Source organism: Corvus moneduloides, chromosome 1, assembly GCF_009650955.1.
Source record: "Corvus moneduloides isolate bCorMon1 chromosome 1, bCorMon1.pri, whole genome shotgun sequence".
Classification (NCBI taxonomy): Eukaryota; Metazoa; Chordata; class Aves; order Passeriformes; family Corvidae; genus Corvus; species Corvus moneduloides.
Window position 1 is genome coordinate 91,930,689 of NC_045476.1, and position 18,543 is coordinate 91,949,231.

The 18,543-nt window shown below is 36.7% G+C and overlaps 1 protein-coding gene across 8 annotated transcripts in view; it reads right to left on the reverse strand.

The window, feature by feature from the left end:
- Window positions 1–18,543, reverse strand: part of DDC (dopa decarboxylase) — a 73,955-nt gene that overhangs the window by 18,166 nt on the left and 37,246 nt on the right. For 7 of the 8 annotated variants that reach the window (XM_032118654.1, XM_032118634.1, XM_032118618.1 and 4 more), the window contains 5 exons: window positions 17,143–17,286; window positions 10,658–10,724; window positions 8,429–8,523; window positions 6,537–6,604; window positions 1,266–1,342 (listed from right to left, as the gene is read on the reverse strand). In XM_032118654.1, the coding sequence (XP_031974545.1) occupies window positions 1,266–1,342; window positions 6,537–6,604; window positions 8,429–8,523; window positions 10,658–10,724; window positions 17,143–17,286 (451 nt within the window). Of the gene's footprint in view, window positions 1–1,265; window positions 1,343–4,030; window positions 5,040–6,536; window positions 6,605–8,428; window positions 8,524–10,657; window positions 10,725–17,142; window positions 17,287–18,543 lie in introns of those variants that run through there. The other variant, XM_032118673.1, reaches the window with a different exon arrangement.

Sequence of the window (18,543 nt, forward strand, 5' to 3'; positions counted from 1 at the left end):
TTTTTCAGTAAAAAAGGCAAAAAAAAGTATACATTATTTTCTTAACAATTAGAGCCTTTAGAGGGTGAACCTCAGCTCCAGAATTACTACATGTTCCTGTTTGCTGCACTGTTCTATGTTTGCATTGCTTGGAAATGGAGGAAAACAATAAAATGCAAGGTTTATACCAGTTCATTATTAAGGCACATGAATCCATTTTTCCTAGGGCTTTTTAGTGAATAGTGGAATTCTGGATGGTATTAATTTAAATGTCAGTGAGTTCATAGCCATAACAGGATACACTTCAGTACACAGATGAGCACCAGCAATTCCATGAAAATGATGCAGTTTAGCATATGGTAAAACCTTCTACAGATGATTCAGCCTCTTGAGAAAGTTATGATGGAACATCCACCACATGTTGACACTGCACTGCTATGACCTTCTTCACAATTACTCTGTTAATAACCAAATGTGTAAAAATGGGCTTCAGGAGGGCAAATATCACTCTGCAGTTGCTAGGTATGTGCAAGGACCAGCACAAATCCACTAAGGAGCTTTGTACCGAGCCTGAGATTTGTAAGTTCTTTGTGAGCATTTTGTGAAGAGCTTTCATGAGCATTTTGTACAAGACAGATAGTCCACTCTTACCGCCTTTCTCTACAGCCAGTGTAAGAGCATGAGGGCTACAGCATAATGTCCCAGAAAGCTACCACTCAAAAGCAGAGCACAGACAGCAAACACAGTTCACCCCTTCTTTGTAGTTTCAGGGAGTGTTTGCTCCTCACATGGGTTTCTGAAAAATTTGAATCAGAACTTGCATGAATAACTAAGAAAAAAAGTCACAGAGCTTAGGAACTCTAAAACCAAATCAGATCCTGAAATCATTCTGGAGAAAGATGTGGTGGGGAAGACAGGTTAAGGAGCTTGTTACACAACACTCAATAATACGTTTATCTGACAGCCAAAAGATCATAAGAATTTTCTCAACACTCCTGCAATCAATCAGTGGTAAGTCTGAAACTGGGGAAATCCCAATACAAAAGTAGTAATACAATGGTTTATGAAATTACTTTCCTTCTATTGCTTTCAACTAACTAAAATCTCACTAGACACGTATTTGCACTTTAATGAGCTTAGCTCCCTAGAGTGCTCAGAAAATGGAAACAGCCTCCTAAACAACTTGGGTAGTTTAAGGATTGGCGTTTTCATCTTAAGTCCTTTTTTTGCATTACATAACAGAGAACAAACAAAATAACAATAATCTCATTTAATTATAAAATTACCAGACTCCTGATGGTGATGCTGCAGGTAAAGAGGTTCTAATTTAAAGGCACCTATTAAATCTGATCTTTTTTTCACCCTGTATAAAAAAAGAAAGAAATCAAATTGAGAAATTTAAGAATAAAGACTTAAGGGATTAAATTTCCACAAGAAGTGAAGTAAAATTGAATGTGTTTAAACTGGCATATTTCCTGAGCACAGCCTGTGCCATTTTCAGTGCTTTTTCACAGCCATATCAGTACTGTACTTACAAGTAGTTAAGTGTAAGGCTCAGCAGGAACGGGCAGCATGACTGCACGACTGCATATTTAAAAACAGACAAGAAACAGACATAGAGGATCTTTTTATGGTGATAGACACTCACACCAGAATGTGAGACTAGCTGAAGCAATGTTAATGTTTGCAGTCAACAGAAGTTGTCTTGAAATTACTGCAGTACAAAGCTGCGTGGGAAGAGCTGTTGCTTCCTAAACACCGCACAGATCGCGCTGAGGCTGCGGGGGGTGCTGGCCACTGTCTCTCCGTGCTGCTGGGGAAGCAGCAGCAGCAGCCACCGGAAGGGACCAGCCACCCAGTCCTGCCTCAGGCTCCCCTCTTGTACCACCCTGCCATGAGCTGGATCCAACACACAATTCCTGACATTCTACAGCACAATGCTACACTGGGAAGCATAGCTTACTATTGCCAGCTAGGGGTGGTGTGACTGGACTGAGGTTCAAAAGCCAGTGTGTCCTTTTTAGGGAGAATAAGCTATGTTTTGCCAGTGATTAACAACAAGATTTTTCTGGTTCATGCCTCATGTTGTGTAAGACTGACTCACCTCCACAAATGTTGGGGTTTATAGAGGCAGAAGAAGAAGAAACCATAAATCAAATAGGGAAAGACTGTTACATCATTAGATTATGCCTATAAATATATTACAAAGTAAGCAAAAATCATATCAGCACAGGGATACTCTAAAAGACAAAAGTCCAAAGCTTTTTTCTGTGTTTTAATGGTTTAATATAGAATTGTAAATTTCTAAGTAAAAATCTAATTTCCAATATTTTAGTGTGTATGTATAAATGCACAGGCCAGTACATACTCCCACTCTCATGCACATTTAGACTGTGGTCATAAAACATCTTATTCAAACAAACAAAAAGCCTTCCTCTCCCTAATGATCAGGGAAGTACCAAGGTAACAGCCAAGTATTTGCCTTCAGGTATGGGAAGTACATAACTGAAAATAAGTAAACTTATGCACATGACAGTAGTAACAGATTTTCAGATAAAATAAAAACAATTAATAACCTAACTATTGCTAGAAATGTCCTGTGGACAAAAGGAAGAAAACATTAACTGAAAAGAGGTTTAATTAGGATAAATATTTTTAACAAATTCTAAGTTGCTCTACTGTAGTTCATTTGAAATATTTGATTACTTTGCTATATTCGTGTTTCAGTAGCTCATTCTGTATGCAGCTAATCCAAGTTACAAGCAATGTGCTTAGCTGTTTTGTGAGAGCTTAATCTCTTCTCCTGTAAGATGCTGTATTAAACAATGGAACAGATGACTATTCTGCAGGAACATCTAGCTTAGAAGACATAAAAATGACATGGAAGTTTCCGTAGGCAGGGCACGCAGGAAGGGTGCTGCTGCATTCTGCAAGTAGGTCCACACCTCAGGCAAGTCCTAAGTGCTCAGGAGGTCCCCACCAGAGTGCTGAGTGCTCCAGGTCTCTGCCATAATGGTGGGCACCCACCTCAGAGCCAAGCCCAGTGTGTCTACGGAGGCAGCCCGTGAGAAGTCTGATGCTGCCAATCAGGCAGAACTGGTAAGGAAGGAGACATCAGTACAGCTGGTAGCTTGCAATGGATGCGCAGATACTTCTCCTGGAGAAAAGGCTGCGACCTACACAAAGTGTGGATGACCTGTTGTGGCAGGTGGCTGCATTACAAGACACAGATAATAGGCTGTGTGGTAGTAGAGGGACTGAAACAGAGCTAGATGTGTGGCTCCAGAACCATACACCTACAGTAGATAACTCTGAGCTTGAGACACCTTGGACAAAAGCAGGGCTCCAACCTCCACCCTCCAACATTCAGACCAAAATCAGGTATGATGCTTTAGAGGTTTTTGATGTCTGTGAGCAAGGCAAACAAGGAGAATGTACACCATGAGGACGTGGTGGTTACTGTAAAAAGAAATGCTGAGTGACTGTAGTGGGCAATTCCCTGTTAAGGGACTCTGAGGCACCCATCCACCAGCCTGAAAGATGTTCCTTGACTACCTCTCAAGATGAAAATCATAGGGCTAGTGATCTCCAGAAGTCCCTCCCAACCCTAAAGAATCTGTGATCCTGTGAATATGTACTTCACAAATGATACTGGTAAACTAGAATTGTTTTAAGGCTAATAGACCAAGACCTAGCTTAAGTAGCACAGATTCACATATTAAGTACTCATAATACAAAATGCACAACAAAAGTCCTGGTGAATAAAGTGATGAAAATCTGTGAGGAGTGACTTAGATGAACTGCACATCTGCAGCTTTTAACTGCCTCTCTATTTTGTGCATTTTTAGTGACAGATAAAAAGGTGACCTCATATTATGAACCAACAGGAAAATTTCACTTCTGTTTGTGTTCAAGTGGATCGTTCAAATTTTTTCAGTTGAAGTCAGGAAGTGAAATACAATTTCATTTCAAGCAGTTTCCAAGGCCAGGCTGGATGGGGCTTTGAGCACCTTGGGCGAGTAGAAGGTGTCCCTGCCCATGGCAGTGGGGTTGGAAGTAGATGACCTTTAAGTTCCCTTTCAACCCAAACTATTCTGTGTTCTATGATCTACAGGTAAGTATTTCCTGTAAGCACCTTCTTTCAGTTACTGAAACATCCTTCCCAATCAAAAGTTAACACTTAAACCCTGAAAAGAGTAATAAAAATCAAAAATATCAAGACTTTGCAAAATTATTATTTTTATTCCCTCTGAATGAAGATACTTCTTCCTATTTTATAATATTCCAGAGTATCAATTAAACAAGTCAGGCAAAACTGACTGTAGTTTCAAGACAGTCTCTAAAGGACTCTAATATTTGAATATAGAAAATACACCCTTCTTGGACTGGCTGTATTAAATTCCTTTTTATAGGAAATTGACTGCTCTTTTCTGTACATCAGGAAGTCTGAGAATATTTTACAAAAGGTTTATAATGAAATTGCCTCCAAATCTGAAATGACATCAGTGCCACATATTGCACTGAGTAGTTTAATAATTACATTACAGATCTAATGGGTAGATTATTTTAATCAGTTTGCAGCGAAAAGAAATGTGAATGTTTACTGGGGAAAGTGCTGAGGAGTCTGGGTTATTTTGAAGTCTGCCCATCAGTGGAACTCAGATTACTTTGATTCTGAAATGGTGTTCAGTGTTTGCTGAACTCTTTCCATACTACCATAGTATCATGCTTAATACTTTTCATGGATCCTAAGAGGACTATGTATCCTTCACAGTTACTTTTTCTTACCATCCTTTATTGTTACTTTTCACCTTCTCAGGGAGTGTAACAGTTGGTAAAACAAGTGAATTTTGGACATGGGTCTTAGAATTAGCTGGACAATGGACTTGGCTTTAAGTCAAAGAGTTTAAGTGTACATTTATTCTGTATTAAGTGAATAACCCCTATACATAAATGCCTTGCTGAATCGAAGCCCGAGTGGCTTTAGTTGTGAAACTTTTACTCTGAGTAAGGAGACGTTGCAAGATCTCTTCAGAGTCCTTGTATTGGAATCTTCCTACCTATGAAAACAAGCATTTTATGCAATGGTTTATCTAAAAAAAAACCAACAAGAAACAAAATGCAGACAAATACTTTCCTAAGTCTAAAGTCTAAGCTTTACTAGGAATAACCTAAAATCATCTGAGATGGGAACTCACAGTGTGATTGCATATACCTTGTTTTACTGGAAAACCAGGTAAAATGCCTTTAACATAGTTCCACAGAGTTTTCAGGGAAAGCAGAATTAATGAGAAACTAAACTGTTAGGGAATAGACAGTGGTTCCTAATTGTTCTACAAGCATCAAAGAGAATGATAGTGTATTGTCTTATTTGCAAGTGGCTCTGTTTTTAACAGTGTCTTTGAGTGATAAGAAAAAGATGGGAGGAACTAGCAAAGGAGTTTGTTTCATCATCTTCCTACTTCCTTATACACAGAGACACAGCACACTGTGGGGTGCTGCCACTACTGATGAATTAAGGTCAAAATGTAAGCCATCTACCCTAAGGAAAAGAAAAAAAACCTAATGTATTGGAAGATTTGAAATGACTGCACCAGCTGAAATATTAAAGTAAAAACCATAATATCTAACCTGAAAAGTCTACTTTGCCAGGGAAAGTAAAAGGGATGAAGGTTAACCAAAAGCAACTGAGGGACCATTGTCTTACATTTATTCTTCTTTTAAATAAGGTGACCTATTTCTGGATGATGTTTTGGAGTCTTCTTTTTTTTTGCTTTTGCAAATTTCCTTCTATTATAACTGAAATTAATATTTTCATTTATTTTGATAAATAGTCTGCATTTGTTGAACAGCTATTTTGCTAATAAGTATCATTAGTTGTGATGCTGGTAAGCGTTTAGTTTGGGACAAAATAGGATCATCTACTATGGAATGTTCTTAACAAACCCATGCTATTATTACTGCCATGATACTTTGCTTTGTTTGAAAGTATGTCTGTGAGTTTCTATTTTGGCATCTTTTAATACCAAAATGTTGTCTCTGGTGTCATCTGGGAAAATTGAAAGTCACTACAAAATTGCATAAATAGTCCTTTTTGAAATCAGCTGCTTTTCATCAGCCAAATCTTAAAACATTTTTAGAAAGGCTTTTAAAAGAATCAAAGCTCAAACCAAAAGAAATTTTATGGAAAAGCAAGAGAAGAAAAAAAAAAAGCCCTGTTTAGCATGCTGTTCATTGCACTGATATCTTTAAAGTAAGGTTTTTTATTTACATTTTAAACAGCCCCAAAATGGATTATGTATAAATCTGCAGACTTTTTGGGACTTCTCTCTCTTTCTGGAACATAATGCAGAGCTCAGGCCTATTTCTAAGTTTCATGGTTTTGAACCTTGGATTAAACGAAAGTTTGAATTCTGTAAATGATTTATAAGAGTTAAAGCTATCCAGTTCTCCTCATTTCAGTAGAGAAATGTAACTAAATGTCTACTGCTAGAAAGGAAGACTAATATAACCCCAGTTTTGTCTTTTGTAATGTTTCCCTTTACTGTAATACTTACCACATAGCAGAGCAGTCAAAATTCACTAGGAGCCATTTGTGAGGATTGAAGTTAAATGAGTCTGCAAACTGAGAATAGATAAATAAAAACAGAATTATGAAAGAGAAAAGGATCCACTTGCTAATGATACAACTTTGTCAAATTGTCTGTGTAACTATGAATCAGTTCCTGAACTGGGTCTTTAAAATGTTCATACTGATGTCACCTTATTTAGAAACTGCTGTAGTTCAATCTTCATTTATTTTGGGAGTGGAATTCACGTTAGGTATGCAGTTAGGCTAGTGGTATTATCAACATTACGAGCACTTGTTTACAATTACACTTTCTAGATACGTATATATGGAAAAGTATATATCTTATTGTGAACTAAAATAAATAAATAAATCTGCATACTCAGAAACATTCACTGGGGTTCATATCACATTTTCCAATAACAATTCCCTAAGCTTTCTATTTCCAAGAATATTAAAATAATATATGCAAAATTCAGATATATAGCAATAAATTATATATGTAATTCCGAATCTGCACATCATGTTCCTTCAAAAAATTACAACTGACTAGGAATTTTTTTTTCTTTTTTTTTTTTTTTTCTGACAGAGTATTTTCTTTCAGTAGAAATTATTGTTTCATTTAAATCAAAAGAAAAATGACCAAAGAGTAAGCACTCGCAATACATATTTATACACCATGTGCCTGGCCTACTTTACTTGACATATGTTTAGGTGGGGCATCAGAAGAAAGCCGGGTGGGTAAGATGGACACCATGTGGGAAAGGCTTCATCCATGTTTTCTGTTTTAACAAAGGCAGAAGTCACCAGCCTTAAAAAGCCTGGGATGGGGACCTGGCAGCATCAAGGTCTGACTATTCCATATAGCACTTTTCTGTTCTCATTTGCTTCTCATAACCTTCCCTGTCACCTGTAAACAATTAATAATTGCTCTAATAAGAGAATATTATCTGTCTATCTATCTATCTATACATCCATCTAGCTATCACCCTGTACTATGCAAGGTAGGAAACCTATTCATGGTTGTTAAATATTTACTCTTATGACAAATGCTGGCCCAGACAAGGGATGCTGTTTCATTTCCTTCAGGAACCAATAACAATAATTTTAAAAATATTCCCCCACAGGAAATTACAACAAGCTTCATTTGCTGATAAGAAAGAGACAGAAAGAAATGTTTTATTTGTGAGGGGGTTTTCCCTCCTCTTCTTCATTAGTCACTGCCTATCAGTGCTGTGTTTAAACTTCTGGCTTTACCAAACAGTAATATTTTCTCCACTGACATGGAAGACAAGGACTTATCTGACTGTCTGAGGGGAGCAGCAGGAAATTGAAGTATTCTTATCTAAGCAACTGAATGCCAAGTAGCTCAGCAAGGCAGCGGAAAAGGAACAGCAGTGCTGTTGGGGGAATATTTCATTTAGGTCTCCTGGTTATTAAACCCTGTCTGTTTGAGATACAGCTACTGGCTCTATACTATATGATTTTCAGGATGTAAGAAAATGAACAGACATAATGAGCTCATTAATTTGTCAAAATTACTATTTTTTTCCTCTTTCTTTGTGTAATGTAGAATTAGGATGTCACAAATATGTCTTTAGCGACGTTTGGGAAAAAGTTCCTCTTTTCTATTTGTTGATTCAGTACTACTTGCAATTCTGAATGACAAACTTCTTATAGAGAGGTGCTTGCATACTCCCAGTATAAACCAGTAAAAATTTAAGTAACATAATAGAATACACAGGGATTTGTAGTGCAAACCGAGGTGCAGCTTACTCGGAGATTCTGGAAGAGCCATTAATCTTGGGTGCATAAGAAACCCACAAATTCTATGAAAGAGCAAGGTTTCAGCAGGCTGCTAGAGAAAAAACACTCATTCACCTCCACTCCATTTAAAAGATGCCTGAATTCAGGGCAGATGAAAGCACTCCCCGCATAGGCTGCATCAATATGCATCCATATATTTTCCTTATTACCTAAAAAAATAATTGAAGGAAATAAATTAAACAGCAGATTAAAAAGCCCAATTAATTTGCATGAAACCAAGTGCCTGAGAGATTTCTCTTTGATGTTATTATTTTCCCAATTTAAAATTAAATTAAGAGATTAAATGTTTCCACCATCTGGGTTTTCATTAATATATAAAAATGTATATATAACGTATTCTTTTTCCTTCCCACTTCTAATGGAACAAAGTTACAGAACCATAGAATATCCTACGTTGGAAAGGACCCAGAAGGATCATCATCTCTAGGTTTCTCTTACTAAAATTAAGCAACATAAATTATTTTGTGGTTTTGATTTAAGAACCATTATAAAATACACTTTAAAAAAAACGTATCTAGAGATTTAGCTATCGTATCTATGGTAATAAAACTACTTTAGCAGAAGGAGCTAGAATATTAGCTGTGCTCCCCACTTCTAACTCATGAATCACAAACATGTTTCTAAACAGTGTTTTTTACATATTGATAAATGTGCATGCACATGCTTTTGAATTATGTGCAGCAAACTATTTATTTCAAGGACAGAGACATTTATGCAAAAGCAAGCACTGACATGCTAAGAAAGTGCTACTTTTGATTAATCACTGAATGGTTTCTACAGAAATATTTTGGCATATGAACAGCTCACATATACTCTGTAATTTAGTATTCACAGTCTACTAGAGATCACTGCTTTAATGCACTCAGTAACAATTCTGGTCTACCAGTTGATGGCTGAAGCCCACATAACATCTGTAAACTGGTCACCAAATAATTCTGATGGTTATTTCCACATAGAGAGGTATATCCATTGAGATCTGCAGTTGGGCACCAAGTTCATGCTGAAATTTGCCTTCTTGTGAACAAAATTTTGGTTTTGCATGAATTTCTGGGAAAAGCTAATAAAATACTACACACAGCATCCACAACTTAGGTTTATTTGAACACATGTTAAAAGTTTAACTGATTATCTATTTTTCTATATATACTTGGTTTGAGACACTGCCTTTATATCACAGGACTACTGCTCATGTATGCTAAGGAGAAAATTAAGCAGAAAAGCTAGCATGAGACTTCTGACTTCACTGCCATGGTTCTGCTGGGCTCTGCTGCACAAGCAGGGGATGACTGAGGTGAAAAACGATTACTTGCTATGCCTAAACTTATTGGTGTCACTGTTTTATTAGGTCAGGTCTATAGGAATAACCCAAACAGCAAAAGAATCTGTAGCTGCTAAGCAGACTACTAGGAACCTGTTTAAAAAGAAAGATTGGGTAAAACTGAGTCTCTGAGGCTTGTGCTGAAGGGCAGGAGACCTCACAGAGCTGTGTAAAAGTGACCACCACATAAGCTCCAAAGTTTTTAACCTCACCGGAGTAAATTAACAGGACATCAAATCAAGCTGTGTTTCTATGAAGCTGCTTCCAGGTGCTTACATCTATGGTTTTCCTGTTCTAAATGAACACTTGAAGAGATATGGTGCACTTTGGTAGCATTTACATCAGCCAGCAAACGTGTGCTTTTGACCAAGCCCTGCTGCAGATCAAAGCTTGACACAACAAACCATAACTCAGAAACACTTAGGAAGAGTCCATGACTCAACCACTGTATTAAACACCCTGGCATTTGTCCTATTTTCTTGAAAGAGGAAGGAAATTGGGGAGGGGAGAGTAAGGATTAAGAATACATGGGGATTTTTGGCGCATATTTCCCTACTTTTTATAGTTGTTAGAACCACGCAGAAACAAAACACTTGGTGCAGAGCAGAATTAAGAGTTCGACTTTTCCCCAGTTTCCAGCATTGCTCTAGATGCACTTGCAGGTAGAAGGGCTAGAAGAAAAATGTTACAAACTGAGGCACTTACAGTAATGCTTAACTGACAGTGTTCCAAAATATACCCCCCCAGAAAAGAAACCCTTGAGGCAATGTCTCCTAACTCTTTTAACAGTTTGAGAATGCACATTTGCTGCTTGACCTAATATTAGAAATAAAACTATAACTGAAGGTCTTGTCTATAAGTTGCTTTATTGGATTTGGACACAGACTCTGCATAATGTCCTGGAAATGACTCAGCATGGCTTACACTAGTATCTGCAATTTTAGAAAGAAGCAGTGAAGACTTACAAATAGGACCCAGTTCTAACAATTTGTCAAAGGAGCAGCAAGGGGTGGTTCCAAGTGTTGCGCAGAACTGTAGAGCCAAAAAACAAAAAAAAAGTGTTACAGCATAGAAAATTACCAAATGAGAAAAGCTGTCTGCAAAGGCAGCAATAAACAAAAAGAAGAGATTATAGGGCAAAAAACTGATGTTAGTCATTACCTGCCCTTGGTGGAATTTTTGACTGTGGGTGGGTTTTTTCCAAAGCGCCTGTAACAGTCCATTGAAGTAGATGCATAAAATCAAATTTTAATATAAAATTGAGTGATAAGTACTATAATATAGTACAGTATTGTGCTAATGCTATTTTTTACATAATTTCTATATGTTCCACATGCTTATCGTGTGGCTCAATACTACCCTAACACATGCAAATCCCATCAAAACGATTCGCAGTTCAGGGTATATAAGCAAGTTCTGAACTTGAGCAACTCAAAGGTGCTAGAATTATTGTTGACAGAATAGATAGACAAATGTTGCTGTCTTGATAAGAGCCACAGCTCTGCAACAGAGATTTGTAACAAATTTATGCTCAAGAGATCTGCAACCTGGAACCTGTTCACTAGTAGCATATGTTCACTATTTGGCTTGCAAGACTTTTTCCCAGAGAAACTTCTTCTCCCAGATTCCTCCTAAAACATTGGAACAGTTCTTCCTTCGTTCTGTTAATGTCTCATTTAATGTATTCTTCTGTGTGACCAGTGGTCCAAAAGAAGAGGCAAAATAAATGCTGAAGTTTCACAGTAGAAAGAGAATATAACTAGGTGAAAATGAGCTATTGAAATTTACTTGCAATATGCAGGTAGAATTTTTACCAAAAAAAACCAACTACCAAGGGCATATAAACATTATTTTATTTTTCATTGCTACACTTATGTTTTAAACACCCTGTCTTATTTTTGAAAGCACTAATAAAGGCTGAGTCTGGTTTTTGTCTTGTACTAGATTTTTACATAATAAAAGACACTTTACCGTTTAAATAGACAAAGTATGCTATGTTTTAGTCACAGTATTAAAGTACAAAAGAATTAGATAATTTATCCAAGGTCACACTTAAACTATAGTACAGCTAGGAGATGATTATAAAATGCCAAGCCCAGAATTTTGCTTTTTTTAGTTTAGTATTTCTGATTACCTTTTCTGCCAAGTACACCATCAATGCAACATATTTTGCTCCTACAGTTTTACCCTATATACCTGGAACTAGCCACATTTTTCTGTGTGTGTGTCTGCCCACATCCCTTAGCAAATTCATAGTGAGACCAATAAGAAGAGAAAGGAAAACATAAATACTTGTCCATCCACCAGACTTTTCAAGAAACAAACGTTCTGTCACAGCAAAACTTGAAAAAAGTCATTATTAAAATAATAAAGGGACAATTCAGTATTTCTTCTATATTAAGCTACTAAGAACCAGAGTTTGAAACAAATACAGTTCTGAAAATGAGAAGCATATTGTATGTATACAGTTAGTAAAATTGTGAGATAACATATTTTTCCCTCAAGATAATCTAATCTTTGTCTATACTGGGCCCTCCTATATTCCTGAAACACATGAGAAAAACAGAAAAATTGAAGTGCCTTGAGGTACGTTTATGACTTCTCTGGAAGACTCATCACCCTCTGAGAGAGGCTGCTTTGAAAAGATTGCAGGATTTTTTTTAATAGAAATAAATTTGGTCCCTATTTTTCCTAAGAAGGCACATATGTATGGAGTGAAAATATATTTATCACATTGTTGTCTGCCTAGAATGTTCCAGAAGAAACCTGCATTTCATCTTTGGCTGAACTACAGATCTATACATTGGATCACAAGAAATGGAGGGTACCATGATGAAAATGACAGTTTTTCCATATGCATAAAGATATAACCCATTGGATTGGGAAATAAACAAAAAGAGTGCACTATAGACTTAACTCTGCTTTTACACATATATTTTATGGTAATATGGTATGAATTTTCTGACATGATTAGAGTGAAATTGTCTTGGTTAGTCCACCAATTAAAATAACAATGGAAATTTCACCACAAAAAGTTACACATTTTTGTTATTAGTGTTGTACTGCAGTTTAGGTATTCTTCTTCTAATCAGGATGAGGAGTATGTTTTTTCAGTGAGAGATTATATGAGTTAAAACATATGCTTACTTGTTTAAATAGTGTCTTATTCTGTAAAGTATACCTCAATTTCTAAAATAAATTTGTTTTCCTCTCTGCAGGTGTCTAAGCCTCAAAGCTACTTGCTTTAATTCTCAGAAACCACTTAAAGTGACAGTGTCTGCTCTTGTCAGGACTCTCATCACCCCGCCTCAGTACTACAGAATCAACCTAACTCAATTTGTAGCCTGTGTAACACCAGAAAAATCACATTTGCGCAAAGGGCAGGGGACAGGCTGCATCACAGAAATGGGACTGATGGCTCAGTATAGCCTGCAGGCCTTTTCCTTTTCAGGTTGTGCACTTCAAATTTGACTCAGCCCTTGGTTGTGAATACAAAGCAGCTAAAATGCTTGCCTCAGTCAACTCATGTATTACTTTCCTGAAATGGAGACCTATGTCAGGAAACATGCATGAATCTTTATGTTTCCTGAGAGCAATTACTCTTAATCTTTTCAACGGGAAGACCTCCTACAGCTTTTGAAAAAGATGTGGACACATTTTGCATGGTTCCACCACAAAGCTTTTCATTTGCAAATAACTAAAATGAGGCAGAACTTTCAATGGTCACTTACTGTTTTTATTTTCTCCTATTCAGTTCTTGCTAGCTTGCACTCATGAGAATGTCTGGGGCCTGAAGAAAACTGCAACAGTTCTCTAAACCACCATTCAGTATTTTACAGAACAGCAGTCATTCACAAACCAGGGGTTAAGAAACATCACCCCAGACATCTGTACATGTCTCAAGAATGCTTCTTCCAAATGGAAATCTGTGGTCAGGATCTAAGTGTTAACTTCTACTAAAAAGATGGCTCCTCTGTCAGTCTGATTCTGATTTATTGTTTCCTGAGTGAGTCTGGACACAAACAGCCTGCTTCTTAATATCCTGCAGATCATCATTCAGAAGAGTCATTTCATCTAGAACCAGAGAGATTTCATGCTGGGCAGCAGGCAATTGTGTTGTAGCAGCTTTATATGGTTGAGGTCGCTGAAGTATATTGTACCTTGCATATGCCAGCTGCAATCTATCAGTGCTGACTTATGAAAGACAGCACAAAGCTCACAGGCCACTTACACACATTCAGGTAAACTAAGCTTGAATGCAGTGGGCACTCTATATGAGTTTAGAAGTGCTTAACTTAGTGGTCTTCACTTCTGAGCATCCCAACTAACCTTCAGCCAGCACAGAGGCCTGTCTCAAGCTGGGAGCATAGGGCACAACTGAGAGAGGCATTTACACATGGGCTCAACCACCAGTGTGTGTTCACAATTAATGAAATGGACATGACTTCAGCACGTGCTTTAAAGCTCCCCCTGAACTCAGGGCCAGCTGAAGGGCTGCACATCATCCATGCTGGGAAATGGCTCCTCAGCAAATTATGGCAACTTTAGTGCCTCAACACCTGACGTGGTTAAGCGCTTTGTTTGCACAGTCTGCTTGCTTTAGCATATGAAAATATCTCTGTTTCAGTTTCTGCAGAAGTATTTTGAAAGAGACAAATTTTAAAAAGTCTGAACTTAGAAATAAAAGAAAGAAAATAAAAGTAGAGATCTGGGCACCCTAGTGGCAACAGCTTTTACTGAACAAAATGATAGACACATTAATAGTGCTACAAGATATTTACGGTGAGTAGGAATGCAAAGATTCCTTTTAAAGACAATGCCTCTCCCCAAAAAAGGCTGACTGCCAAATCCTATGTATGTGAAAAGCAAACCTTTAATTAACAGATTGCTGTAATGACAGAACCTGTTTCACATCAAGCAAACCTGACCCTGATTCTCCACTCACCTCTACAGGGAAAGCACTGCTATCAAGTTCAGTATAATGATTCTTCATTTATTCATTAAGTGTAAGAGGAGAAACATGCCTATAAGGCATTGCAACTTACTTGTATTTTCTTTTTAATCCCTTACAAAACTTTTTCTTGTTGCTAAGGGAGACCGTAACAGCTTGGATGCAAACAAGACATCTTCATTAGGAATGATGTCTCTGCTGTCACAAGTCTCTTCAGGCAGAATTTCTTCCATCAAACTTGTTGCTTTGATGTTGAATCACTCCCTTTAGTGAAGGATCAGTGAATACGGGGAGACAAGGAATCAAGTGGCTGTAAGGTGTTCCCTTGGCAATGTGCATATCTTTGTCGCCAAAACAAAATACAACAGCACCAAATTACTCAAGAACAAAAGAAATGGAAAGGCTTTTGAAATCTGCAAGAAAAGGGAGCACTAATACAGTGCATGGACTGCTGCTCAGCATGACAGAGAATTAACACACCGTTTGAGTTAAGAGGCCAACCATACCGATAATGAGATCGAGTTTAATCTAAGCGGACATGTTTTATGTATACAAATAAATGGAAGACTTGATACAGGCTGTATTAACTCAGGCAGAGCCTCTACTGTCTTTGAAAGCCGGTTTTGCACAGCTAAACAAACAGAGGAAGAAAAACAGCAGTAAATCACCTTTTGTAAAGGTGTCACTGAATTAATAAATTAGAATTTTTTATTTCCTCTTGCTATGCATAGAAGAATTAATAAGGCATGAATATCTATGAGGGGAAAGTTGTATTTTTTTTGCTAATGGACAAAAGCTGAGGAAAAAACACATTAACTTTATAGTTACTGCATGAAGATGTGATATCGTACTGTACTTGTAATTATTTACAATTAACAGTGAGATACACAAACAGAATCTTGTGCAAGGTATTATGAGCTGGGATCATAACACAGAGAAATAAAACACACCTTGTGGCATGTTCTTCACCTCAATAGGTGCATCCCACAGAAAAAAGTTCTTTTTGGAATCCCTAGAGATGTTTTATTTCTCAGTCAGAATCTTGTTATATTGTAAAGCAATTGACAGGATGTGCTTGGTCATTCTAAGGACTTGCTGCTTCTAGGCAGCCTAGAAATTAGCAGCATTCTGCACATTTGAAAACCACTTCTCACTCTAGTAATCCTCATACTACATAAAAACATTCTCTAAAGGTTAATAACAAGAAGAGTAAAAAGATTATATTTTCAAAAGAGCTTGGTGAAATTTAAGCTTCTTTGGCCCATTTGGCACTTATCCATGACTATAAGCAAGCTTAATCTTCTAATTCTTCTGAAAACAGTTCATAGAAAATTTAAGTCATATTATCCCTTTTCAAAATGTTAGAAGACTAAAGAAAAGAAACAACCATTGTCAGACATGACTTTTGTGGGTAAAAAAAGTGACTTATTTTTCAGTCTCTTAAAAAATCCCATTTCTGAAATTCTCAGTTTCTAAATTAGTTGTGTGGGGGTTTTTCTCTTCAGTTTTTGTTCAGTGGAGGCCAGTAAAAACATATTCTTTGTAGCATATTATACCCATTAATAGATCTATACACCCCATGGTCTGTATCAAGTTTAGTAGAGCATAATGCTTGGAAGTGAAAAAAGAATTTTACTGATGATGTACAAAACCACAATAGATGTTACCTACTTCATGGGAAAAAACCAAATGGCAAAATCTTGTTTTAACTTGAAGTAATAACATGGTGTTCTGAACTGGCAGGAGGAGTAGATCTGATGAATAAGCAAATGTTCTTTTTGATCAGGTACTTATCATGGTAGAACCAAACTTTAGAATTTTATCTAATCTAACAATGCTCTACGTCAAAAATTGGGGGATTTTGATCTTAAGCTACTGAGACATAACTATATTTGCCTTTGCTGTCCTGCTGTGGAAGCAGGCATCTCTGGAAAAGGAAGTGGAGAGATAACAAGAAATGGTGACACCTAAAGTTTCCACAGCTGCATTCTCTATAGCTCACTTGTTAGAGATTAGTTACATACAAGTACCTGACTGACAATGTCTGATCTCGATGATATTTGGGGTATATTATGGAGGTTCATTTCTTCGCTAAAGTAGTATCAAAGGGAAACTATTGTTTCTTGAAGACACTTGAGCTTGAGATAGCATCATTTAATTTATTGCCTTTAAACTTGTTTTATTTGTAAGTAAGTTGGAACCTGAAAAATAAAGGCAAACAGTTCAGAATTCAGGGGTTAGGAGATTATAACACTGCAGGACTACATACAACTACAAAATTGACCCCAAACATAATTTTACTGAGAATTGCAACCAGCTGCTCCAATTAGTTTCTCCTCCTGCACAGAAAGGCATGTGAAGAACACTCATGGAACCTCTCCTAGTATTCTAACTCAGCTGCCTATCAGTGCCTCTGTTAGGGATGAGATCATCTATTCATGTCAAAAGCGTCTTAACAGAAGCATTAAATCCACTGATTAATTAAAATCCAGTACTCACAAAGAATGGTATAAGACCAGCAGCTTTGTCTTCATCCAGAACTTTCTTCAGGGCTGAACCACAAACACTAAATGTGTCATCTGAAGGAACATTTTTAATCTTCACAGCGCCAATCAGTGCAGCCCTTTCCACAGATGAATGAGCCTAGAAAGAAATGGGCAAGTTTTAAGACCAACACCTTTTACTGGAATGTAAGACGTTCATCTGAATTTACAAAGAAAACAATTAAGTCCTTTCAAGTAAAGGCATACTTGAGATCCTTGGACTGTTGATGATATGTAACAGATACATACTTCTCCACCTTTCATATATGTAGATGGACACATACATATACATAAATATACATATAATATACATAAATACATGTATATACATAAATACACACTAATAAATAAACTAATAGCAACCCTGACATATCCTTGAGACCATTGCCATGACACCATTCAGACAAGAGTTCCATTAACCTCAGAGAGAGCTTTAATTTACGTGGTAGTATTGATGTAGAGCTTCAGGATTTGACTCTAAATCAATCAAAAGACGTGCAGACAATCATCTTGTCTGATAATGATTCAGGTGCTTGCTAGCATATTTTTATGGTGTACAGTTTTGCTGAACTCTAAAATTATATATGTCACAGTATGGTACAGACAGATTTTTTCTTACATGTCCATTTTTTTCAGATTACATACTGACTCAATTGTGGTTCGATCATTCATTCACTTTTTTAGGCAAGTAAGAATCATTCCCAATATGTTATTTCATTTACAACCCCCTTCATTTGAATTCCCCTGAAATAATACTGTTTTAGAAAATAAAGCACATCTCAGTAAATAAAAACAAGATATCACTAAGAAATTCTTATACATTTGTGAAGTACAATAGAATAATAACACGAATAAAAACTCCATTGACAATGAAAGATACATTTAGCCTCAAAATACTCTCCTTTAAAACATGATTTAAACAAACAAACATAAAAGCTATTTTACCTTCTACCTTCTACAATTTCATTAATCATCATTAATTTGAAAGAGGAAAATTCCTCATCTTTTCATATCATGACTATTCTCATTCACAATCTCCTTGTTGATTCTTGGCAGTGCCTATAAGACTGCTTATTAATTCTATTTTAATTTAGCATACAATCACAAAAATAACAATCCAGAATTTTTTTCAACTAGATTAGATCAAGTTTTTGCCTTCCAACTTCACATATCCCTGGAATGACATGTTTTAAAGACAGATGTACCACTAATTTTTATCTCAGCAGTGCCTCTTGTTAAAGTGCTTTGGTAACTAATTAGGCACCAACTTGAGAAAATTTGGAAGCCTAGACTTGAAATATAACTTTTTAAGCGGAAAACAAGGTGTGTTGCATAGCGGTACCATACTTCATTCAAG